The sequence below is a fragment of the Diplotaxodon limnothrissa genome, linkage group LG2 (genome assembly GCF_057381915.1).
Source record: "Diplotaxodon limnothrissa isolate DT_005_m linkage group LG2, D_limnothrissa_male_GT1.1, whole genome shotgun sequence".
Classification (NCBI taxonomy): domain Eukaryota; kingdom Metazoa; phylum Chordata; class Actinopteri; order Cichliformes; family Cichlidae; genus Diplotaxodon; species Diplotaxodon limnothrissa.
This window is the reverse complement of record NC_140597.1, coordinates 2386062-2413455: the sequence shown is the minus strand read 5'-3', so window position 1 is coordinate 2413455 and position 27394 is coordinate 2386062. Positions and strand designations below refer to the sequence as shown.

Sequence of the window (27394 nt, the reverse complement as noted above, 5' to 3'; positions counted from 1 at the left end):
AACTAGCGGGGCCTGTTCAATAAATCCAATCCATCCTCTTCCACTTATCTTTATCAGGGTCAGTGAGGGATTGTGATTTGCTGCTATATAAATATAGCAATATATAGGACAAAATCAACACAAGATAGAGGAAACAGAGCTGAACATGGAACACACAGGGCAGCACACTGTGAGACTAAAACAAGAAACACATTAAACACACACTAAGACTGTGGCTGACTACAGGGAACAGAGGGAGGAGAGGGAGGGCGACAGACTTCACAGGCGAGCACTGAGGGAAGGACACAGAGACGAGAGCTAATAACAAACAGCCTCAACTAGAAATACAGATCAACTCAACTAGATAACATAACAGTGACGATTAAACAAGACTCAAAAACCCATCAACACAAAACACTGGGTCAACGATCCAGGCACCCTAACAAAGGCTTTTAGGATCTGCTGATAATAACAAATTACAGTCAGTCCAAATGTGAACATTGACATCCAAGAATGTCCTTTATTGGTTAGATACAGAGTTGTACTGTCTGCATTTTAGACCAAGAACACAGATGGACTGAAGGAGGAATCCTCCTTTGTCCAGTCTGCCGGGGCAAACTGTGTGAAGTGTGAAGAGTGGACCCAGGTGAGGTCATACCACAACTCAACTTTAACTGAAGATGAGCTTTTTATTGAGGCAGGAAAAGGTACAAAAATAAAATGGTGAACACAATGCAAAACTAAACAATGTCCTAAACTGGGTAAACTAGAAAGGAAACATGAACCATGAAAAACCCCGCTGAATAGAAAAACAGACAAGAAAAGCTCTAAACATTGCAATGTGGTATGGAAGCATGAATGGCCTGGAAAAACTGCAGACGATCAGACAAGGAAAGCCTGAAAACACACGGACTAAATACACACAGGAAGATAATGAGGGAAGTGGGAACACATGGGGAAACAGCTGACACAGATGCACATACCGACGTTACAGGAGAAACGTAAAACTAAACACATCGAACACAGGAACACAGGACCTCTTCAAAATAAAACAGGAAACATAATGAGACGCAGACACGACAACATGAACTTGACAACACAAGACATGCAGACATGAAACACATAAAGGACAAAGGAGACTTACCACAGGGGCTGAAAGCACAAGGGGAATCTAATAAACAAAAGAACTTAGATAACCTAATGAACAGCCATCTTTAAACAGAGGGGGGCTTATAACACCATGTGCCACCTACACTACAGCTCTGAGATCCCTTCCCAGGTGCCTCAACCCCCACTCACATCTTGCATCTGATGACCTCGATAGCTCATAATGGTTTGACCTGAAACATCTGGTAATAGTGGTTCAGTGACCCATTAAAGGACAGTCTCAAGTAGGGTTTAAATATCTGAGCTGTCAGATGTGTCTATCCCCCCCAGCACACACAGAGGTATATAGTGCCACAGCTTCACAGTTTCGATCGGCTCAGGTCTTTGTCCAGAGCTTGCATGGGTTCAGCGTTCTGGGAGCTGAGGAAGGTGTGGTCCTGGTTCAGGTAGGTAGTGATGAAGTCTGGAAAATGTCTCTTTGCGATCACCTCCTGGAACATGTTTCCTGCTGTGTGTAACCTCTGTCTGAAAAAGAAAGATAAAATCCTGAAAATAGCTTATTCAGACTGCCCTCTGGCAGAAATGTTGCAGCTATCTTGCAACGATAAATGGTAAATGGGTTGGTTTTTATATAGTGCTTTGCTGCTCTGAGCACACAACTTGCATCAAACACCCACTCACAGATTCAGACATTTTCAGTGCACTTGTATAAGTGTTTTCTGTCTATAATTGACACACATCCATATTCTGGTGGATGCATCGGAGAGCAACTTGGTGTTAGCGTCTTGTGCGAGGATATTTGGCATGCAGATGGGGAACGAACCACCAACCTGCTAGGTGACCTGCTCTGCCGCCCTATTTTATCAGAGCGAGAAAAGAAAAAGAAAACATCATCTTACATATGCTATAACATGCACGTTTAGGAAAACCAAAACCTGCAGGTTTTCGATCTCACCCTGGGTCAACACACCTGAATCGCATGATTAGTTCATTACCAGGCCTCTGGAGAACTTCAAGACATGTTGAGGAGGTCATTTAGCCATTTAAATCAGCTGTGTTGGATCAAGGACACATCTAAACCTGCAGGACACCGGCCCTCGAGGCCTGGAGTTGCCCACCCCTGGTCTAGTGCATCCTATGCTAAGGGAGGCAATAAGCACTGAAGCTCCTTTCCTTAGTATTTGGAGAATTGGAACTTTAATCATGATCGCCACACAGATACTTTCAGGTCGTGTCTCTCAGTTAAGAACCTTCCTAAGCCAAATGGACTATTGGAACTGTTTCCATGAAAGGGTGTACGTGGTCTACAACAATGCTTAGGAAGGTGGTATGTGTCAAAGTAACTGCAAAAAAGCAAACAAAAACAAAACAAAAACAAAACAAAAACTAAAAGGTGAGTTTGCATCATAAGCAAATTAAGGATGTTCAGAAATTATAGGTGTCATGGATGTGGTGTTTCAGTGAAAACTCTAAAAGGTTATACATGCATCATGAATTTGAAAATTAACCAATGGGCTGCTGTCAGTGCTTATACAGCTGGTGCACAGCTCAACTGACCCATCGAGTTTTGTCGTGCAAAAGCTGTTGCACAATAAAATGTGCAATCAATACACTGAAAAATAGTTGCATGTTTAATCAACTGGGAATTTACCCAAATGTATTTATTTAGACAGAGATCTTGACAGATATATATATATATACAGGAACATCTGTGCCGAGTATAACCTGGAAGTCCCGAGGTCAAAATGGGAGACGCCCCCAAGGGTGGTGGAGAATGACCGAGCTAAGATCCTGTGGGACTTCCAGATACAGACGGACAAAATGGTGGTGGCTAACCAACCGGACATAGTGGTGGTAGACAAACAGAAGAAGACGGCCGTAGTGATCGATGTAGCGGTTCAAATGACAGCAATATCAGGAAGAAGGAACACGAGAAGCTGGAGAAATACCAAGGGCTCAGAGAAGAGCTCGAGAGGATGTGGAGGGTGAAGGTAACGGTGGTCCCCGTGGTAATCGGAGCACTAGGTGCGGTGACTCCCAAGCTAGGCGAGTGGCTCCAGCAGATCCCAGGAACAACATCGGAGATCTCTGTCCAGAAGAGCGCAGTCCTGGGAACAGCTAAGATACTGCGCAGGACCCTCAAGCTCCCAGGCCTCTGGTAGAGGACCCGAGCTTGAAGGATAAACCGCCCGCAGGGGCGTGCTGGGTGTTTATATATATATATATATATATATATATATATATATATATATATATATATATATATATATAATTCCCCGCTCGCGGAACACACGCACACACATATACACTTACACTGATAAGCACTCACTCATCCCCCCTCCCCTTCCAATGCCTTCGATGCTTGTTGCCTCCTGGGAACACGAGGCGGGTCTGGGCCCGCGCTGGAGAGTCGGCGCAGGCAGGATGGCTGCTGTGTTGCCTGGGGTTACTCCTCATCCCCTACCCACCTCTGTTGCTGGTCACATGCTCTATAATGTTGTGCTGTGGACATTTATGTGCTTTCTGTGCAGAGGAGTTTTTTTGTTTCCTGTTCTCATGCTGTCCTCCTGTAGCCCAGCATGAGTAGAGGTCTCTTTTTTTCCTCTTGTACTTTCCCATTGCAACTAATCTAAAATGCCACTGCATGTGGCGAATAAAATTTGAACTTGAACTTGAACATGTTGATGCCGTCCAGCCCCACGCACGGGGCGATCCGCGGTAGCTCGTTAACGGAGATTTGCCGTGTTGTGGCGTTAAGGTCATTTCAAATTAACGCTGACAGCACTAGTGGGAACACAACGAATATGACTGCACATTTACTCCGACATCATCCTAGTGCAAAGACAAGTGGAAGCAGACAAAAACAACAAGCACGCATGCTACAAACTTTACCCGAGTCATTTAGACAGCCGTTAGCACATGATTCTCCTTATGGGGACCTGATATGTTTAATATGCTGCTGAGAATATAGCCCAGAAGAAGAGTATAGTATAGCTTTTATTTTGAAAGAGCCATTTCTCTGTAATAAACTCTCTTTTCCAAAGATGAGGGATTTCTCCATCAGATAGATTTATTATTTTATTATTTTGTTGTTTCAGCAACATTACATTTAAAAACTGTACTTTTGAGTTAAAATATATATTTATAATTTTAATAAATGACAAATTAAAAAGGCATGAAAATTTTTTTGTATCGAAAAAATATCAAAAAATATCGTAAAATAAATCCGCTTGGCATCTTTCTTGGCCTTAAGACAACAATTCTGATGGCTAAAGATCCAAACGGGACACAAAAAAGGAAAAAAAAAAACAAAAAGAAAAAGTATCGAACCGAACTGTGAATTTTGTGTATCGCTACACCCCTAATATATATACATATATATATATGTATATATATTGTCAGCTGAATGGTAAGAACAAGATCCGGGCCATCAACACGTACGCCCTGCCCGTGATCAGGTACCCTGCTGGGATAATAGGCTGGCCAAAGGAGGAGATAGAAGCCACTGACATCAAGACCAGGAAGCTCCTGACCGTGCATGGAGGGTTTCACCCCAAGTCCAGCACCCTGAGGCTGTACGCTAAGCGGAAGGAAGGGGGCCGGGGACTGGTGAGTGTCAGCACCACAGTCCAGGATGAGACAACGAACATCCAAGAATACATTGGGAAGATGGCCCCAACTGACCGAGTGCTCAGTGAATACCTCAGGCAGCAGAAACCCAAGAAAGAGGAGGAAGACGAGGAACCATCATGGAAGGACAGGCCCCTGCACGGTATGTACCACCGGCAGATAGAGGAGGTGGCTGATATCCAGAAATCCTACCAGTGGCTGGACAAAGCTGGACTGAAAGACAGCACAGAGGCACTAATCATGGCAGCACAAGAACAAGCTCTGAGCACAAGATCCATAGAGGCTGGGGTCTATCACACCAGGCAAGACCCCAGGTGCAGGCTGTGTAAAGATGCCCCAGAGACAATCCAGCACATAACAGCAGGGTGCAAGATGCTAGCAGGCAAGGCATACATGGAACGCCATAACCAAGTGGCCGGCATAGTGTACAGGAACATCTGTGCCGAGTATAACCTGGAAGTCCCGAGGTCAAAATGGGAGATGCCCCCAAGGGTGGTGGAGAATGACCGAGCTAAGATCCTGTGGGACTTCCAGATACAGACGGACAAAATGGTGGTGGCTAACCAACCGGACATAGTGGTGGTAGACAAACAGAAGAAGACGGCCGTAGTGATCGATGTAGCGGTTCAAATGACAGCAATATCAGGAAGAAGGAACACGAGAAGCTGGAGAAATACCAAGGGCTCAGAGAAGAGCTCGAGAGGATGTGGAGGGTGAAGGTAACGGTGGTCCCCGTGGTAATCGGAGCACTAGGTGCGGTGACTCCCAAGCTAGGCGAGTGGCTCCAGCAGATCCCGGGAATATAGTATTTTATGTATATAGTATTTTATTTTATTCTATTCTGTACAGTTGTATACTGTATTTATTCTTATTGTATTCTAATTTTTGCCTCATAACTTTTGCACTGTCCACTTCCTGCTGTGACAAAACAAATTTCCCACGTGTGGGACTAATAAAGGTTATCTTATCTTATCTTATCTTAACATCGGAGATCTCTGTCCAGAAGAGCGCAGTCCTGGGAACAGCTAAGATACTGCGCAGGACCCTCAAGCTCCCAGGCCTCTGGTAGAGGACCGAGCTTGAAGGATAAACCGCCTGCAGGGGCGTGCTGGGTGTTTTTTATATATATATATATATATATATATATATATATATATATATATATATATATAACAAATTTTAGCAAAAGAGGATCAAAAGAACATGGGTGCTCCATGTGCCTTTTTCTTCAAGCATTTTTCTTTTTTACTTTATTTCGGAGTGCACCTCAACAATAACATTTAACTAATTAATCACAGTTTAGCTAAATAAAAGGACCTGGCTTGCATCAGTCACATGATGACCTGATGACTATTAACCAATGCCCACTCTTGATGTCAGAGCACCAGGATGCAAACTTGTGGCCATAGTATATACAGTATTCTGGAGAATACTGTATGTGTTGTGTGTGTTCTATGTGCATGTATTTTTTGTTACATTCTTACCCTACTATGGCCACCTCTTTCCTTTGCCCTACTAATATTCCAGTTTCACTTTATTTCTCACAGTTTTTCAATCTGTTGCCTTATGGTTCAAAGTGCTGACACCAATCTTTACATTTTATTATTATTTTATAACACTTCCTTAATCAGCTACCATCTCTCCTGTGGACTTTTTAATGTCTACAGTCTCAGATCAACATAACCCTGCCCTGCAGCACTATCAGCCGCAGGAGCAGCAGCAACATTGCACCCCAGCAGGTAAACATGGGCTACGTTTGCTTTGCATTGCCCCCACCTGATGACTCTGTGATGCAGTTCCATATTAGAGTCCTGATGAATGTGGTTTGTTGTTATTCAGCCTGGTTCTATGTGCCCCTTTTAACTTTGAGCACCCCCCTTCAAACATCTCTGCACAGCCCTGACCAACACTCTTGAAACAAACTGCATATTTGTTGATTATGGCTCAACAAAAATTATTGGATGACAGAAAAAAGAAATCATGCGACTAAGACAAACTCGGGTTTCATTAAATCTTTCTGCAGTAAAAGAAGCAATAGAAAGGTATCCCAAAAAAATCTGTCACTTTTCCATTTTTTCCACATTTTCTGTGACATTTAAAAGCATTAGTAGCATAATTTGACAAATCTTCTCCATGCTGAGATTATGGTGAAAACTCTCATTTAATCAAAAAAGTTGGTGCAAATATCCTGGGACACAGGATTCATCAGTCAATTAAAAATTAATTATTATTTACATTAAGAAGGCATTAAACATATATATTGTATTCTTCAATGAAGGATGTCACTGGAACCACTCACCTACCATATCCTCTTCAAAGAGGGTGCATTTGCTTACCTAACAGAGCCACAGTGGGGACTGAGGTCCATGATGAGCTCCTTGATGAGGTCAGTCACCAGCTGCCTGCTCACCACCCTGCCATCGTCCTCCAGCCGGGTCTGATGACGGACCCACTGCCACACCTGACAAAGACACAAAGCAAAACATGGTCTTATGATCTATGATCACGGCTCATGTTAAGTTGGCTCCTCCCATTAAATGGTAAATGGCCTGCATTTGTATAGCGCTTTACTAGTCCCTAAGGACCCCAAAGCGCTTTACACATCCACACATTCACACCCTGGTGATGGCAGCTACATTGCAGCCACAGCTGCCCTGGAGCGCACTGACAGAGTGTGTGGAGGTGCACGCAGTTTCCCCTCTTCCATGGTGTGAACGAGTGCATGTCTATGTGTATGCTGTGACACAGGTGGAGACGGCGGATTAGCTTCCACTTCTATTGGGTGGAAGTTGGTAGATGTGGATTGCATGATTGGATGGACTGCGGTCTGTTAACCTCCAGCTGACAGCCACTTTGCATCTCTGCACCCAACACAGAGGCAGCAGTTAAATAATGTTTGTAAATACGTATCCACAGTACATACAGAACAGCTGGCAGCAGATTAGTAGCAGTGAGAAGTGTTTTTTGTTGATTTTCTTTTCTTGGTTATTGCTTATGGACCTTGAAGATTTGTTATTCAAATCTTTGTTGTTTTGGCATTGCTCACCTCTGAAGCAAACACACTGCTGTCTGGCATCCTGAATTTATCTGCATTGCTGTCCTTTACTTGAGAGTGGGGAGTTACATTTCATAGTAGGACTAGGTTACCCCTAGCCCAGGGGACACTAGAGTAGATGGAGTTTAAGTTTGATAGGAAGATAATCTTACACACTTAACAAACTTCATGTGCCTGTATCCTTAAATGTCAAGAATAAAATAGCTGAAGGAGCTCTGTGCACAAAGCTGGATGAAAGGTGTTGTTTGGTAAGCAAGCTCCTGTAGAGGGAATTCAACTGGGTGCTGTTGCTGGTAATCTTGCCCCACTGCCTAAATCTCCGTCCTCAAACAGGTACATCTACAGTGGAGCCACAGCTGTGTGCATAAAGGAGGTGGAGTTAACAGGAGCAGTTTGAGGTCAAAGGCATTCATGTGTAAGAGATGAAGATGGAGCAGCTGTATGCGACGGCCTTTCCACCTCTCAATCAGCCCTTCTAAAAACTGGCCAAAGAACATTTGCTCTTTAAAACAACTAATGAGTGCCAGAATCTTACAGGCTGAAATTTGAGAAAAACTTCCACCCAGACCTGAGTGCCCAGTAATTCAAATACGGTGAAATCAGTGAACGGTGAGTGTGAAGACTGTGGAGTGATTTGTGGTCCAGAATGTGTTTTGCTTTACTCAATATTGAAATGCTTCTTGAAACTTTGTTCTGTACATGTTTTATATGAGATTTCCAGCTTATTTTGTATCCAGTATTACACCAAGACCCTTATGTTCATGAAGTCTTTCAGTTTCCACACAATCTAGATCAATCTGCACTTTGACTTTAATTGAGGATTTACAAATAACATCATTTTGGTTTTACATAGTTTGTTCCTGTCAAACTATACCCAGCAGTTCCATTAGATTACCCCAGAACAAAACTATTTGTGTCATCTGAAAATAAAACCAGTTTTAATATATCAGATACTTTACAAATGTATTTTTATAAATAAGAAATAGTTTGGGGCCCAGTACAGAACCCTGGGGAACACCAGAACAATGTCCAGCACAACAGAGCCAGCAGTGCACGGGCAGCAATGCATTTCTTACTTGGAAATTCCGACACACTTCACATTTAAAGAAGAAAGGGATGAAATCTGACCGTGCAATGCAAACTCTGTTTGCCAGCAACCAAGCTGCTCTCAGCGTCAAAAGACTCCAACCTGAAGAAACATCTGGAAGTACGTTCTTTTTAAAAAAAACTAACATTAGCCTACTGCAGCTAGCTTGTTTTAGTTGTGGTAACTACCTGGGTTACGTGCCACTTCGGTATCTTGGATGTACTACTGCTGTGTGATTTATTACTATTAATGAAGGCAGCATTACAACCTGCTAGCTGCAAATAATCATGTGCAGTTCTGAAAGCAGACAGAAAGAAAACATATTACTGATACAGAAACAGTTTTCTGTATGAGATCGCTGCAAAAAGTGCAGCCTTACCTAATGTCCACCTACTGTTACTCCACCAAGTCTAACAGTCTGCAGTCGATGAACTAACCTCAGCTAACAATGTTAGCTTGGTTGCAGGTAGCCTTCAGTAACAGTAATAAGTCACACAGCAATAGTACATTCATGTAGCTGTAAAAGGCATGACAATATATCAAGTAATCCAAAGTATTCAGAACACGTTACTCACATTAAGTAACTTCATGGAATATGTTACAAACTACTTTTTTACAAGTGACCTTCCCAACACTGACTACATGAAGTAATTAACCCACAAGCAAAACCTATTCAGTGATACTTTAAAAAAAATGCCGCTAAAAGGAGAAAGAAGCATGCCACATGACACTGAATGAAAAACAAAAACAAACAAACAAACAAATTACAGGGTGCATCTTAGTCACTGTGTTAAATATGTATCTATTAGAGCAAATTTAAAAAAGAAATGTGCTTGTTTCCCAAACAACATTGTCAAAAACATTTAAATATATGCTAAATACTAATTACTTGTGGGTGTAGATCAAGCTCTACATGAATCTCAGCAACATATGCTCTGTGGTGCTCGCTTTGAGAACTCACCTGCGATCTAGAAATTTCTGCTGTGGCAGAATCTTCAACCTGGCCTTTGTAGAAGAAGTGGCCTTTACCTTAGAAACACAAAATGGTATCAACATACATGTATATAGCATTTAGTGCATTAAGCATTTTTCCATGGATAATATAAAAGTACAAACCTGATAGCCAAGCATTAATAAAGAGCACACCAACTGCAATGTTATACTTCAAACCATTAAGCGTGACTCCTCCCTACGAAGAATACAGCACACCAAAACGTTTTATATATTATATTATATATATAATTCTAATTAAATATCTTTAGGAAAAGAACACAATGTTTGATTCATCATCTAAAATAAATGAGGCAAAGTGGTTATTCTGTGGACAGAAAACTATATCGTATGCATCTGGTATAGAGGATGTTTTCACTCATGCCTAACATCATCTAGATGTGAAAGCCTCCCTCTTCCTGTTGGATGAAGTCTTCCTACCCACACTAAAATCTGATGTATTTCAATCAATTAAATGTAATGCTAACTGTAATATTACTGTTAAAAGTTTGAGGTGTGTTCTGCAGTTCACTAAGAGCAACCACTAACTGAAGGCATGGATAGCAAGTCTTCAGGAAATACAGTCACGTCATTTCGGAGCTGGTCAAGCTGGTTATCTCCTTCGGTGTGGCCCTTGAAGAGCTGGAAAAGATGAAGAATTGCCACACACTTTCACATTTGCCAATCACTGTAACTTTATATGCATATAAAGCTTTATATGTGTCAGCGCTCACTTTCTGCATGGGCTCAACCAAATTTAGGTCATATACCATGAAACCATCCACACCTGCAGTAATCTCTAATAACTTCAACCTGAAAGGTGGAAAAACACAACTGGATCAGCGGACATCACTGAATATGTATTCAGATTGTATGTATTGTCATATTTTCATATGCTATACCCTGTGGGGAAAACAATAATGAACATTTCTTGAGTTTAATAAAATGCACATATACCAAATACAGACGTTATACACACACACTTATCCACGCACACTGACACACAAACACACACTGTAAAATGTAAATAAAAATAAAATGCTATTTGCTAATCTCAGAAACCCATATTTTAGTCACAGGCTAACTGGCAACATGTCAGTAACATGGCACGTACTGGAGAAGTAAAGAAGTAAAGATGGGGGTAGGTTCACCAATCTATAAAAAAACACCATCTACAAATTCTGGAACAATTTCAGAATCCCAGGAAGTTGATTCTGTTCATCTGGAAGTATTATTTTCTGTGGGAGAAACATCTGTCAGTCATCCAGGGGACTTTTACAATTTCAGTTGATGCATGCAATTATCCAGGTAAGGAAATCACAAAGTGGGCTCTGTTCGTTGGATATGAAATGACTGGGATTTTAATCCACTGGGGATTAAAATGGGATCGACTTTCTGAGATTTCCTTACTTGAGTGGTTGAGTTTGCATCAAGGTGATTTCAGAAGGTTGTGAGGACTTGAAGACCTTAACTACAGTACATAATCAAAGGAGAAGTCGAGGTCTTGTCAGGGTCTGGAACAGGTCGGGTGGATTTTTCTGGCTGCTCCTTCCTCCCAGCCTGTGTCTAGCTGTGTATTTGACCAGTATATGTTGACTGGTATTTTTAATGTGTCTTAGTGTTTCCTGTTTGTTTGACAGTGTCACATCCTATGTTCAGTGTGTTCAGTTTTCCTCCTCTCTTGCCATTATGTGTATTTGCCTCAGCTGTGTTCCCCATATGTTTCTTCTTCCTCCTCCCTCATCACCCTCTTGTGTATTTATGTTGTATGTTTATCCCAAAAGGTTGATTCTGTTCATCTGGACGTTTTCAGTGGGATAAGTGTTTCATCACTCATCCAAGTGACGTCTTCAGTCTCAGCTGACTGCAGGTTTCAATCTTATAAACAGTACTTTTGCACAATGACTGAAACCAGCCCACTGAAGGAACGATGGGTCATTAATATGCAAAGTGGCATGCCCATCGATGAACAACCACTGACCAAAGCCTTGCCAGCTGGAGAATCAGCCGAGCCTGTCCAGCCCCCTGCAGCCTTCATGCCACCACCTGCTGCAGAGGTCAAGGCAGGCGGTCCCTCGCTGCCTGAGCATGAGGGACACCCATCACCGGAGCCTGTTGCAAGTCCTGTGCAGGCCTGACCAGAGAAACCAGAGCTGGATGGGTGAACCCCCTGAGAAGGTTCGTCACCTCTGCCGGGCCCCTGTGAAGTACCGTTGGCCACGTGGTCGACCACCAACCATGACACTGCCACTGACAGCTACTTCTCTGTCTATTTACGCCCTGTGTTTTCCACTTCCCACACCCATGTGCTGTGAGTTTCTCCATGTTTCTGGTTTCCCCTCATGGCTCCCTGTTCCAAGTTTTAGTTTTTAGTTTCCAGTTTCTAGTTTGTTTTTCGTGAGTTTATTTTTTGAGTGTCTTTTGCACAGCACAATAAAGCTGCTTCTTTAAGTTCATCCCTCTGCATCCTGCCTGCCACAGCACCAAGCATGACAGACCCAACCCTGCTGACATCTACTGAAAGAAATCCACAGAGGCTCAGAGTGTCAGAAGTACATACAGGGTTAAAAGTATTCATAGATTTCCATTAATATTTGTTTAAATGTGCTTTAGCAAGTTGTACTTCAACAGAAGCTTTTGGCAGCCATCCACAAGCTTCTGGTGTATTTCTAGCTTCATATATGACTAATAAGCATAGTTCATAAATTTTCAATGAGGCCTAGGTGGGTGCATTGGGAAGGCCATTCCACAAACTTAATGTTAGCCTGCTTTGTCCGTTCCCATCACAGTTCTGATGTGTAGATGAGTAAGTTGTTCTATTGGACCACCCGGTTATTTCCAGGTTTTGACTGTCAGCTGTTGGATTAAGGTGAAATGGAAGAATTCAGAGTGAAAACTGTTTTATTCATTATTCTATCCCCTGTGCACCAGAATCAGAATCAGAATCAGAATCAGAAAGGGGTTTATTGCCAAATGTTGAGCAGGTTTACAACATTAGGAAATTGCTGCGGTGCTTCAGTGCAAACATACTGTCATAAATAGCACTTAAATAGACATGAAAAAATAAAAGTAAGAATAAGAATTAAAAGTGCTACGTGGAAAGATATGTGCATGAGATATACATGAGATATATACATGAGAATAAGAATTAAGAGTGCTACGTAGAAAGATATATACATGAGTGCAGGTGGTGATCAGTGCCAAACATGGAATGATGCAGTGACACAGCGTAGGGTCATGTGTTAGTGGCGGGTACAGTCATATGGTTATTGTTCATGTGTCCAACAGCAGAGGGGAAGAAACTGTTCTTATGGCCAGAGGTTCTGGTGCGAATGGACCGGAGCCTCCTGCCTGAGGGGAGCAGGTCAAACAGACTGTGTCCAGGGTGAGAAGGGTCAGCTGAGATCCGAGCTGCACGCCGCAATGTCCTGGAGGTGTACAGGTCCTGCAGAGATGGGAGTCTGCAGCCAATCACCTTCTCAGCAGAGCGCACAACACGCTGCAGTCTCTGTTTGTCCCTGATAGTGGCTCCAGCGTACCACACGGTGATGGAGGAGGTGAGGATGGACTCGATGATTGCAGTGTAGAATTGCATCATCGTCCGTGTTGGCAGGTTGAAATTCTTCAGCTGCCTCAGGAAGTACATCCTCTGCTGGGCTTTCTTGATGACGGAGGTGATGGTGGGCTCCCACTTCAGGTCCTGGGTGATGGTGCTACCCAGGAAGCGGAATGAGTCCACAGAGGTGATGGGGGTGTCAGTCAGGATGATGGGGGGGAGTGGGGCTGTGTGCTTCCTGAAGTCCACAATAATCTCCACTGTCTTCTGGGCATTCAGCACCAGGTTGTTGTGGCTGCACCAGGACACCAGACGTTCAACCTCCCTCCTGTAGGCAGACTCATCCCCGTCCGAGATGAGTCCAATAACGGTGGTGTCATCTGCAAACTTGATTAGCTTGACAGACTGGTGGGTGGAGGTGCAGCAGTTGGTGTACAGGGAGAAGAGCAGAGGAGAAAGAACACAGCCCTGAGGGGAGCCGGTGCTGATGGTCCGGGAGTCCGAGACATTCTTTCCCAGCCTCACGTGCTGCTTCCTGTCCGTCAGGAAGTCAGTGATCCACCGGCAGATGGGATCAGGCACATTCATCTGGGAAAGCTTGCCTCGGAGATGGTCTGGAAGGATGGTGTTGAAGTCAGAGCTGAAGTCCACAAACAGGATCCTGGCGTAGGTTCCTGGGGAGTCCAGATGCTGCAGGATGAAGTGTAGGGCCATGTTGATGGCGTCGTCTACAGACCTGTTGGCTCTATATGCAAACTGCAGGGGGTCCAGGAGGGGGGCCGTGAGGGTCTTGAGATGGGAGAGAACTAGGCGCTCAAATGACTTCATGACCACAGATGTCAGAGCCACGGGTCTGTAGTCATTTAGTCCAGTGATCCTAGGTTTCTTGGGGACAGGGATTATGGTAGAGGACTTGAAGCAGGCAGGCACATGACATGCCTGCAGTGAGGAGTTGAAAATGCCAGAAAACACTGGGGCCAGCTCGTTTGCACAGTGTCTGAGGGTGGCAGGAGACACACCGTCTGGGCCGGGAGCTTTCCGAGCATTCAGACTCTTAAACTGCTTCCTCACATCTGCTTCATGAATATGAAGAGTTGTGGTGGGAGGAGGTGGTGTGAAATCCTCTTTTGATGGTGGGCTCCCAGTACCACCAGTACCACTGTCAGCAAAACAGTCTCAGAGCATGACTGTACTGCCACTATACTTGGCAGCTGGTGCAGTATTCTTAGGTTTGAAAGCTAAGCCTAACCCTAGTGAAGCTAACCCACTTCTTCTTCTCCTCGTTGTTTCAGTGACACTGGTGTTTCATTTCTAGGTAAGCTTGGTGGTTCCTGGGTTGTTCCTGAACATCCTAACACATTTTCTCTCATATAAGGGTGGCAGTTTGGGTCTTCTTTCAGACCTTGGCAAAGTGGGGACACACCCCAAAATGTATTTTTATGTACAATTGTTTCAATTGATGATCCTGGAATCTGCAGTTTTAGAAATGGACTGTACACTTCTGGATTGGCCTTCCCAAAGCCCCAACTTCAACACTACTGAAAATGTGTAGACTACGCTTATCCTTATAAACCAGGAAACCAAATCATTTAAACTCTACCAATTCTGCCAAGGAGAATGGTCAGGTATCTAGCAAAAACAATGCCAGGAGCTTGTTGATGGCTAAAAACAAGCATCTAGTCAAGGAGTAATTTGTCATTGCTAATCAAATATTAGTGGGGTGCATATAGTTTTGATGCTTTATGTATATTTCTGACGGTGTGGATCAAACAAATTTAAATATTAGACAAAGATAACACGCAAGAACTATGTGTTTATTTTTAAGGGGATAAGTCCAAACCTACATGTCCCTGTGTGAATAGGTATATAAAGGCTCCGAACCGTAGTAAAGGGACCTCTGGCTAATACGTCGGGCTTATAGCCGAAAACTAGCTTTACTTTGTTGTCTGGGTCAAGTTTTAGAAAGAGGCGTTGAAAGGCTGCTCCAACGGAGCTTATTGTTTCAGAGGAAAACACGAACACAGCGTACAGTCGAGTCTTAACAGCTTACTTACAACCAGTGTTGGGTAAGTTACTTTAAAATAGTAACTTAGTTACATTACTAGTTACTTCTCTCAAAAGTAACTCAGTTACTTCAAGTTACTCGTTACTTTCAAAGTAACTAGTTACTAGGGAAAGTAACTTTGGTTTTACTCAGAATTCTCTTGTTAATGTGTTTCTTCCATAACTTTGCAGTCTTCTAGCTTGCTTACTTGCCACAGTGCACTGTGCCACCTACCAATAGAAAGGAAACGATAATGTGCATATTTCCACAAGAGAAATCCCACGCCTGGACCGTCATTGACTGCTTCCATGATTCTAGCCTACGTCACAGCGTCATGTGCGCCTTTTACATCCAACACAAAAACTGCAGTCGTGGTGCTTTCGATTGTACTCAGAACTCGGAAATTCTGCCTTCTGAATAGGAAGATGCAGGTAACACCAGGCTGCAGATGAGCTGCATACAGGGCTGGACTGGGACAGAAAATTGGCCCGGACATTTTGACTAGAGACCGCCCACCATTATAGGAAAAATCATAAAGCCTTTGAATGAAAATAAACACTGTTGTGACAGTGATGTTCACTGTTCTGATGGTATATATGCATCAATCTATCAATCGTTTGTTGTAAGATTCAGATAATTATTTTTTAAAAGCTAGACATTTGAAATGAGAATAAGAAAGAAAAGTATTTCTTTGCGCCCCCCTCTCCCTGTTAATGCCTACCTGCCCCCCTGGCAACACTTTGCTAGACCCGCACCTGCACAGTTACCAGCTGTCAGCTACTTAGAAAAGGATCCTGGGGTTATTTGTCTCTCAGAAACAGTTCATAACTTCCCTTCAACTCATTCATGTCACCTGAAAGGTAAACCTGTTTCTCCATCACCTGTTCAGCTCTGATGATCCAGTAAGGACATCTCCTGGTTTCATCTTCATGTTTCCCTCTCACCAGATAACCAAACCGATATCATGACCAGCAGCTTTACAGCTGTGGCTCCAGCAAACATCAGCTGATACTAGAAAGTAATATTAAATAAATTCTAACAACAGCTGATCAAGCTTAAAAGTGCTGCTGTTGTTTAGCGCGACATCCGCTGGTTTCCTCTTTCGGCGCAAAGTGGGCGATAAATAAACAAGAGAGCCGATCAGCTGATCATTGATCAGTTTTCATGATTGAAGTAGAATCAGGAGAGAGAGGGGGGAGAATGAGAGAAGAAGAGGCAGCTGTGCAGCAAAGACACAGAATAACTCCAGCTTTGTGCCTTTTTCATTGTAGCTGAATTACGGGACAAACTGTTCCTTTTCACCTCAATAAGAAACGCGTAATATTTTCTCTGAATACCAGACAGGACGGTTGACAACTCTAATAACTTATGAACAAAATAAAGTTCAACATCATTAACATCATAGCACCACCCAGCTGTATAGAAACTCCGTCATGCTAGCTAGCACGCAGTACGGAAAAAGTCAGAATAACTAAAATAAACTCCACCTAAGCTTGGTTCATATCTGACCCAGAGAGACTGCAGGTCATAACTTCTTACCTGAAGTTCAGTTCAGACTTGGACCGGCGGCCGCCTCGGGTCTCTTTTCCTTCTGCGTCCCCTTTCCTTCATCCACCTGCTGGCCTCCACCACTTGCTAATGTTACTGAATCTGTGGAAGCTCCGCGATAGCCACCACACGAAGTAACGAGTAACGACCCTATCTAAATCCCAGTAACGACTAACGCGTTCCTGATTTTGGCATAATAACTAGTTACCGTGCTCGTTACCACAATAATAACGTAGTTACTGTAACGCGTTACTTAATAACGCGTTAGTCCCAACACTGCTTACAACTGGGCTCGTCAGGCTCTCTTCTTGGCTGCAGTGGTTATTATTATATTTACTTGCTTCCAGCTCCCGTTTCTGATGGGTGACAGCTCGTACTTTTCCTTTCTCTCCCTCCCTCGCTCACAGACACATGACGGGTATGGCAGTCCATCCTCCCTGCAGCACGGACTACACTGCCCATCAGGCTGCATGCTTTAGGGCGATGCCTGTAACACTCTGCCTTCATATTAAATCATTTTTGTGAATAATTCTTTAACGTATTTCTTCACGTCATTATGCTGCTGCAAGCAGTGGTGACATGGGCGGCGAGATTGAGTCACAGACATTAGAGCCTCTTAATGCCTGTTTTGTTTGGGTTTCCACCAGCGTGGAACCGAAAACAGAGAGGGCATAGCCGAACATATGAAACAGGAAAAGACCGCCGTGTAATCCCTTTATTTCAACGAAGTAACTGTATTCTGAATACCACCTTTTTAAACGGTAACTGTAACAGAATACAGTTACTCATAGTTTGTATTTTAACTACGTAACGGTGGTACATGTATTCTGCTACTCCCCAACACCGGCTATGAGTCTTTCATAGTGCATTGGAGGAATTCTGACCCACTCGTCTTCATAAAATTGTTGTATTTCAGCCACATTTGAGGGTTTTCAAACATGAACCACCTGTTTAAGGTCATATAACCTAAGCATATCAATTGGATTCAGGTCAGGACTTTGACTAGGCCACACCAAAGTCTTTATTTTGTTTTCCTTGAGCCATTCAGAGGTGGACCATTCTCTTGCTGCAGGACCAACTGCACTTTAAGTTGAAATCACAAACAGATGGCCGGGCTTTCTCCTTCAGGATGTTTTAGTAGACAGCAGAATTCATGGCTCCATTTACCACAGCAAGCCACAGCCCCAGACCATCATACTACCACCACCACCATATTTTACTGTTGCTATGGTGTTCCTTTTCCGAAATGCTCTGTTACAGTTACGCCAGATGTCACGGGACACGCATCTACCAAAAAGTTAACTTTTGTCTCGTCAGTCCACAGAGTATGTTCCCAGACGTCCCAGAAGTCTTGGGGATCATCAGAATGTTTCCTGAACTGAGACGAGCCTTTATGTTCCTTTTGCTCAGCTGTGGTCTTCGTTTTAGAAATCTGCCACGCAGGCCAGTTTTGCTATTTCTTATGGTGGAGTCATGAACAGTGACCTTAGCTGGGGCAAGTCTTCTGTACAACACAGGGGGGAATTATTTTTTTTACACAGGGCCATGTAGGATTGATTTTTTCCCCTAAATAATAAACACGTTTATTTAGAAACTGAAAAACACTTTTTCACATACAGTCTATGTACAAGCCTGCATGTTCAGGCTGTGAGCATGCAAGTATCTAATGGGAGATATTTCTACCTTGTGACAGAAGCCAACACTCTCCTGTAGGTGTCACTGAGTGGGTCTTCAGGCAGCAGCAGGGCAGCCATGCCTCCAGTGGCCAGTGCTCCTCGCCGATGACATGTCTTAACCAACAGATCCATGTAGCTGCGCAGAAAATGCTTCTCCATGTTCACGTATTTATGGCGGTCAGGCAACAGGAAGGCTGGTCGATGACCTGGAGAACTTCTTCAATTCAGTTTGACTTTTTGATCATGTTCTTTGTTGTACACTTTATGTACTGTGAAAAGTTGCTGGACTGTTAAGAGTTACTAAAGTTTCCACTAGGCTGCGGTTTAACTCTTAAGTCCCAGGAATATTGACTAAAAGGAAATCTAAAATATTATTTTGTAGTCAGATTTAGATTGGAAACATAATATCAAGATTATTATATTATCTGAAGTACTATGGCTTTAATATCAATATGGAAATCAGCTGAATTTCAGTAGAAGATCTGTGGTTTCACAAGAATTGGTGCAGAAATGAAGGAAAAAAACTAAAATGACAGGGGTGTGGTCTCTAGCTCTGCTGCAGTGGAGGGGTGGTGCAGGGGACCTGAGACGAGAGAGCTGCAAAGCTGACTGTCTGGAAAAGGCCTCGTGCCAAACCACAAAGAAACATTTCTGTGTGTCCAGACTTTTCACAGTCCGACCCTCAGGCCACGCCGCCCGCGCAGCCGATTTAGTTGCTGGCCCAGATGCTGGCAGAGATAGTGGCCATGCAACGCGAGCAGGCAGCTGCCCAGAAGGATCAGCTGCACAAGCTGCGGAAAAAGGCTGACGGGCAGATGCAGGTGCTGGAGCGGATGGTCAGGGTGACCCCGTTGCTGCCCCCCCCTTGCTCTGGAGGTGACTGTGCACTGGATGGGGAAAGGTGATGACCCACAGGTTTTCCTGAAGGCATTCTGGGCCACAGGGGAGGTGCGCCAGTGGCCTGCAGCAGAGTGGTGCACCGCGGCTGCTGCCGCTGTTGTCAGGGGAGGACCAGACGGCACCGCCTGCCACCAGCCTCACAAGGTAACTTCTGGGACATCTGTCCGGCTGTGCTGGATCGCCTGGAAGATCATTGCTGGTGGTTCTGGGCCAGCCAGATGAAGGGGGATGACCGGCCATTCACGTGGGCCTGGAAATTGCATGATGTGATGAGGTGGCTGCAGCCTGAGCCATCAGAGGGTGAGGCCCATGTGTTGGCAAAGGTCAAGCAGTTCGTGGAGAGGCTGCCCGGTTCCACTGCCATTGGTCAGCGAGCCTGGAGGCTGCGCTCACCCTGGCTGTCCACCTGGCAGCCATGGCAGAAGGAGCAGAGTGGGGCGTTCTTTCCCACTCCCACATCCACCCCCGAATGTCAGTTGGTTAGCCAGCCGGCCATTGCAAAAACGCCTTTGCACTCACTGCGATTAAGGGCGATCCCATTTAAACGCTTAGGTATGGACTTAATCGGGCCATCACCAGAGTGCAAGTGGCTATCACTTTGTATTAGCTCTGGTGTATTATTAACGCGATATCCAGAAGCATTGCCACTGCACACCATTTCTGCAAAGAGTGTGCTGCAGGCACTGTTTCAGTTCATCTCCTGGCCGGCATCCTGAAAGAGATACTGACTGACCAGCACCCATCATTCATGTCTCACACACTAAAAGAGGTGTATAAATTAGGGGGCATTAAATCTGTTCGGACCAGCGGCTACCATCCTCAGAGTGACGGGCTGGTGGAGCAGCTCAATAAGACTTAAAAGTCCATAAGTTCATTCACAAGGATGAATGAAATTGAGAGTGCTGGCTAGCCCCTCTGTTGTTTGCAGTGCTGGAGCTGCCCCAGGCATTTGGGCTACCACTTGTGAGGCGTGCAGGTGCGCCCACAGGCGCAGGACATGGCTGCCATTGGATCCTGCCCCATCCCAAGACCAAAAAGGAGGTTAGGCGGTTCCCTCAGCCCTTTGACTGACGGGTCTAGGTTTGGCCGGATGCGGCCCCGGCCTCAGTGAGGCGGTGTGGTCTCTGGCTCTGCTGCCATGGAGGGGTGGTGCTGGGGGCTCAAGGGGCAGCGCAGGAAAGGCTGATGAGGCAGGTGTTGTGCTAACGAGGTCTCCTTCCTTTTAGTAACGCCAGGGACCTGAGACTAGAGACCTCAGAGTGTGGAGTCAGATGCAAAGCTGACTGCCTGTAAAAGACCTCGGTGCCAAACCACAAAGAAACATTTCTGTGTGTTAAATAAAAGAAACAGAAAACAGTCACCTGAACGCTGCGTGGGGTCCAGATTTTTCACAGACTACAATCTAGAATTTTCAACTCACCAAACTTATTGACAAAGGAGGCTGAGTAATCCCAGATGCCACAGTTGAGTCCTGCTGAATGCTCTTGCAGCTCATAGAGAATCTCCTCCATCTCAAAGGCTGCTAACACATTTTCAATCAGCACTGTGGCCTTGATGCTGCCCAGAGGAAGACCCAGCTAGACACATGTGAGACATGGATTCAGTCAGATACGTATAGAAGCAGTCAACAATGCATCCAGTCCCTTTAGGCTCTAACTGTTGTGGTACTGTCCTGGCTAGCATGTCCCTGTAACACTGGGACAAGAACAGAAGGATCACGCTTTGGACAGTTTACACCAGGCTACTGGAGAGGAGAGTGCATTGGTTAGTCAAAGAGTATGTTGCACTAACAGCCTGCGTTTTGAGGTCTGATGTGTTTTCAGATTCAACATAATTCTATATACCTATATATAACTGTTATATATGTTCCTGGGGTTCAGTAGATCCCAGGAATGACATGTGTCTGTCCAGAGAAGTCCCAGAAACACCGAAGATGCTGCACATGGCCTTCAGTTCACCTCGGCCTCTTGTAGAGGGCCTGAGGTTAAAGGATAAAGGAGCTTTTAGCTTTTCAGCTCCATCTTTTTTCTCTTTTGTTTGTCAGTCTTTATCAACCACTTCTTCCACATTAAACTCTCTTCTACAAGGTGCATGAGAGCACAGGGAAGGTAGGTGGCAGGCCGGTGTTAGGCTGCTGTCAGTGCTTGTAGGGCCAGTGCACAGCGGCTACAAGCCAGAAACACAAGGCATAGTACAAAAACAAGTTTATACATAAAGACCAAAAACAGTGCAAACCTTCTGCTGTGTCCAAACAAATATTTTGTTCCAGAGTCTGGCCTCCATGTAGCCCTCCACCTACAGAACAAAGGATAACAGTGCAAACCCAGATAAATGAAATCATCAGCATGTTTGAACATATGTAGGTTTGCACGTGTGTTACTTTGGACAGGTAGAAAAAGGGTCCACTCTTGTGTTCGAACAGTGCCTTTCCACAGTGAAACATGAGGAGCCCAAAGTCAAAGAGCGGGCCAGGAGCTTCTTTCCCCTCCACCTGACCACAGAAAAGCACACGTGTTGTTTTCCTCACCAGTCCTTTCATGTATATGATCCTTAGTACCACTTCTGTTATTTCAGTGAATTTGTGCCCCTTATGTCTATGTATTCAGACCACATTCGATTGCTTCCAACAAAACAACCACTGTAACAAACTGATGAAAATTCAATACTACCATCATGTTGTGCTCCACCATATTCCACGCACGGGGACGCAGCATCAGCACGGGAGCCTGAGATACATGTGGAACATCTGCAGACGAAGGACGCCAGAGGAATAGCTTATGAGAAAACATGGTAAAAATAAAAACAGCTTTTTTAAAGGATTTTTCTACGGATTTACAAGTTAAAACTTCAATGTAAAAAAGTCAAAGGGTTACTCTCAGGAGCTCAGGGAATTCCAGCACAGTGAGAGGATGAAGGACACATTTCCTTGCTGCTAAATATTCCACATTCAAGTCTTATATCAAAGTAGGAGTGGACGAGAACAACAGAAACAAAGTGGTAGCCCGGGTCATGTGGCCCATAGTGTGCAGAAGTCACCAACTTTCTGCAAAGACAGCAGCTACAGACCTCTAAACTTCACGTTCAGATTTGCTCCTTCTCACAAATGTGTTTTTGGAAGAACGGTAACATATTCCCATAAATATACTCCTAAACCTTCTAGAAGTTCTTCCCAAAAGAGGTGAAGCTGCACAGTGTAGAAAGATATCATATTAAACCCTATGGATTAAGCCTGGCTGTCACTCAAGCTCATATGTATGTGAAGGCAGACGAGTAAAGACAATATAATGTTCTTTCTTTTTACTAAGATTGTACGGACTGTGTCTCTCAGAGTAAACTGAAGATAAAGGTGAAGTAGAGCTCTTACTGGGAAACAGGTTATGCACTGCTTTAAAAACATTGTAAATGCCTTTGATCTGGTTGTAATACGTCGGGCAGTTTCCATCATCAAAGTCAACCTGCAGAAACCAAAAAGAGCTCTGTAAGAAAAAAGTCAGCAATGACTCAGAAGAAACAACATTAATATATAAATTTAGGTAACGATGTCAGACATGATTATAAAAAATCAATATTAAGAATTCGGTTTTTTAACAAACCCAGACTGTGCAGCTGGGAGGTGAACAGTGTTCAAACTGGTTGGCAGACATTCGATTAAACGGTCTAAGAGGAAACTAATCTAGCGAGGGTGTTGGTTCTGGTTCAGCTAACTCCTCCCCATTTTATTCACCTGTTTGAAACAACCAAATAAATAAATTTCACCAATGTAAAACACCTAATGTGTGACCAAAGAAGACCAAGGACTGTTGAGCAACTATGATCCTACAGATGGTAAATTCTGTTGTTTTAAACACTTCATGTTCTGTTGTCAGTAAAACAGGTTTATGAAATTAGCAAATCATTACATGCTGTTTGTATTTACAAGTCTGACCTTTTTTGGAATTGTGAGTTTGATAATGCTGAAACCAACACAAAACACACTGACATGAGCAAACCCAGTGTTAGCAGTGAACATTACACCTTTAGCTCTGCATTATTGCACCTGTGTAGCACCTGTATGCCTTGTGCTGGTGACAGAAGAGCTTTAATGAAGTGCTCAGTATCGCAGGGTGCCAAGTCTCCAATATCTACATGTCTGTTTTGGAGCCTTGAGGGGACGGGAAGGACCTTCCAGTCTGGGTCTCTCCTGATGTGTCTGGTACTTTCCAGGAAGCTTGGCAGATCACCTGTGAGATCCAGCTGGGCCTTTTTAGACACTCTCAGCTGTAGAATCTGAAGAGAGAATCACCCTGACTCAAACAAGTCCTTCGTTTATTCACAAAGAGGTTTTTTGGCTGTCCTACCTCGTCCACCTCCTCATCAAATGTGGAAATCAGCTCATGCAGGAAGTGGAGGGAGTCAGTGGTAAAAAGAGTTGCACATTCTTTTTCCAGGCCTAAAGGAGAAGGACACAGCTCCATACTGGACACTGGACAAAAAGGTTTGTATTCAGCACCATTCGAAACGTCCCTGGGATTCCCCCCCCCCATAAAGAAAGGTGGTGTTGCCAGTTAAAATGCAGACCAGTAAACAGTCTGTTGTCTAGTCATTTAAGCAGCAAGAAAGGTTATTACTGTACAGATATATTTGTATCACTCAAAGGTAAAGATAACATGGCAGCCTGTGAAAACAATCTGTGACAGGAGCAAAGAATCCGTTTTGGCTTCGGTGTTATCCTTTTCTCAGGACGCCGCTCAGTGTGTGCGCTTGTTTGTGGGGCTGAGAGTAACCACTCCTTGTAACCCGCTGCATAAAGTCTTTGTGTACAGAACCAGATTAAATATTACTGAACATTTTTCAGTTTCCCAGCAACAGCTAGTTCAAGCACAGTGTGCTGATGCTACTAAGTACTTTTTGACAGAGTGCAGCTTAGTGAAGTCAGAAGTGCAGCGTCTGCATATTTTCTGTAGAGGGACGCACTGCTTCATAAGTGGGCTCCACAAGGTGGCACAGAAATGAAAGGTGACTGCAAGCAAGGTTTACGATGGCTTCTGTTGGCAGAGCACGAGGTTTAACCCTAATTACTTGGTGTTTGGTCAAAGGCATGAGGACCTTTAGCAGTGCTGCAGAATCAGGGGTCTCAGATGAACTACCTGTGAATTTCATAGATTATGTTAATGGTTTCTGGCACAAACTATGTGGCAGGCACTCAAAACAGAACCTGGAAAGGTTTCAGGTCAGGATGAAATATTTCAATGAAGCAGCAGTTTAATGATGGTGACCAGGTCCTGGCTTTGTTTTGCCAGTTGTAGGAACACTGTATGAGTCTCTGGGCTGTGAAACAGCAAACGTCAGAACAGAATGATCTCATATTTCTCCAGACCGCAGGAAGAAACGTTTGTCACGTTAATTTGTTGAGACCATATCATGTTTGTGCTTTATCTCTTGGTTCATCAGGCTCTGTAGACTCTCCTTCCTCAGCAACAGCTCCACCTTTGACTGCTTGGACAGCAGCACAGTCACAGTCACACATTTGTGTGGGGCAGGAGCACCAGGTGGATCTTTGCTGCACGGTCAGTTGAAGAATTCAAAAAACGTTTGATGAAAAGTAATGAAAGTAGCAGCCAGGTCCTTATCAAATCCAGTTGATGAATGAATTATCGTTAAGTGTGACAACCTCTATAACATCAAAAAGAGTTACATCTGAGACTCGTTTAACATGCTATCAAAGTCCACGGCAGTACGACCAGAAAAAGACCAAACAGGGTTTGTCAACATTTCAGCTTGTAGCTCTGCAGCTGTTCATCATGTTCATTATTCACTTGGATTTTATTTAAAGATGAGAAGAGAAGAGAAGAGAAGAGAAGAGAAGAGAAGAGATGAGATGAGATGAGATGAGATGAGATGAGATGAGATGAGATGAGATGAGATGAGATGAGATGAGATGAGATGAGATGAGATGAGATGAGATGAGATGAGATGAGATGAGATCATCACCAGCAGACAGTTGTAAACTAAACACAAACCTTTGTTTTGGCTGAATGCAAAGTTCCCGAAACTCTGAGTCTGTGAAAAGAGAACAACAAACGAAATTTTTTGACTGACAGAAAAGATACAAACAAAATAACTTTACAACACGAGAAGAAAGGGAGGACTGAGGCTGTAAATGTACACATGAGGGAAACCAGAATAATGAGATGCTGCTGGAATTAATCCAAGAAGACAAATGAGACAGAAGCTACCAAAATAAATCAGGAAGTAACAAAAAGAGCAACGGAAACAGAGAATTAACAACACACAGAAGACAGTAGGACAGGAAGACTGAGCCTCTGGGACTTAACTCAAACAATTAGCAATAATTAGTTATATAAGGAGACAGAATTAAAACCAAGCATAAAAGCGTGAGGGGAAAAGCTAAAATAAAACACTCAAAATGACCAGAAGAAAGAACTAATTAAGCAGAAACATACAATAATAAACACAAATACAAGAGTAAAGGTTAATGGTAGAAGAGGGTAAAGGACCCAGCACCATAACAAGTTTCTCAGTTATTTGATTTTGGCTTCATTTTTGTTGATGAAATAATAACACAATATTTTACACACTATGCAGTTCTGAGAAAAATAATCATTTCATTTCAAAAACAGACACGTTGGATTACTGTGCAGCCTACAGCACAGTAATCCCAGCTGGAAATGCTGCACCAAGATACAGCTGCTGCACATCTCATGAAGCTGTTCAAACTCCATAATAACATCTCTCCATCGCTGCAGCCGTTTTGCTCGTAAAGCTACATTCAGTACGGTGCATGTCTGTTTAGCTGCAGAATAAAGGAGTACTCACAGACGTGCAGTGACGGTGCTCTGCTCACTCCACAGACGTGGACTTTGCTTTGACGACTAGTTAAACAGCAACACAGTTGTTTGTATTCAGAGTTGAAAGTCCTTAACTACAAGTGGAAATTCAGCATGCAGCCAGTCAAACATACAGTAAACACTATTCAGTCACATGCTCAAATGAACAATGTTATTTATGTGTAATGAGCAAAACTGTGGTTTTTCTGGACAGACTGGACAGTTACTCTTGAGTTTGGCATGTAGTGGGTCAAGTATAAAGAACAACACTCATGTTATCTGGATGTTATCTGTTTTTGCTGGACAGTACTGAGGCACTCTGTAAGTTGGGGGAAATGCCTTCCTTCTTGTAGTAAGTGCGCAGGGAAAACATACAATACAAATCAAAAAACACACCAACCCATTTGAATCAAATAGCAGCCTGGAAGGGAGGTGAACCATAAAAGGTGCTACAAAGAAAAGCAGATGCACCATCAATGTCAAAAACACACATTTCAAAGGTGAAAATACGGTTTTACAAAAGGAGCACATCATGAACAACACTCACCTTTTCCATAACGTAGGGTTAGAGGGGTGTCCTCATTCTCATTCTGTTGTAATGCATTCGCCCTTTTCTTCATTCTCACGTTTGCCCCATTTCCTCTCGTCACCTTGCACACATTAAATAAGGACTTTGTACAGGGTGGGTCATTCATATGGATACAGCGTAACAACATGGGAATGGTTGGTGGTATTAAAGTCCTGTTTGTGGCACATTAGTATATGTGAGGGGCAAACTCAAGATGGGCGGTGACCATGGTGGCCATTTAGAAGTCGGCCATCTTGGATACAACTTTAGTTTTTTCAATAGGGAGAGGGCCATGTGACACATCACACTTATTGGTAATGTCACAAGAACAACAATGGTGTGCTTGGTTTCAACGTAACTTTATTCTTTCATGAGTTATTAATAAACAAATAAATGTTTCAGTTCTATGAAGCTTTGAGTATTTTGG

General features: G+C 43.7%; 1 protein-coding gene across 5 annotated transcripts; it reads right to left on the bottom strand.

The window, feature by feature from the left end:
* Positions 1 to 478: 478 nt before the first annotated feature.
* ugl (ureidoglycolate lyase) lies at positions 479 to 27036 on the bottom strand. 5 transcript variants are annotated; one of them, XM_085359732.1, is made up of 18 exons: positions 26947 to 27036; positions 26800 to 26848; positions 26389 to 26494; positions 25572 to 25611; positions 23910 to 24034; positions 23620 to 23838; positions 22937 to 23027; positions 22242 to 22318; positions 21953 to 22063; positions 21808 to 21867; positions 20993 to 21149; positions 18680 to 18878; positions 10583 to 10661; positions 10398 to 10490; positions 9975 to 10047; positions 9820 to 9887; positions 7053 to 7177; positions 479 to 1611 (listed from the first exon to the last, which is right to left on the bottom strand). In XM_085359732.1, exons 5-18 carry the CDS (start codon positions 24024 to 24026, stop codon positions 1446 to 1448), a joined length of 1635 nt encoding a protein of 544 aa, XP_085215858.1. In that variant the 5' UTR covers positions 24027 to 24034; positions 25572 to 25611; positions 26389 to 26494; positions 26800 to 26848; positions 26947 to 27036; the 3' UTR covers positions 479 to 1445. The 5 variants fall into 5 exon arrangements, 4 of the variants coding, with proteins under 4 accessions (XP_085215858.1, XP_085215874.1, XP_085215866.1 ...); XM_085359748.1 differs by having other exon boundaries at positions 26389 to 26444; XM_085359740.1 differs by lacking the exon at positions 26947 to 27036 and having other exon boundaries at positions 26800 to 26880.
* Between the last annotated feature and the right edge of the window lie 358 nt (positions 27037 to 27394).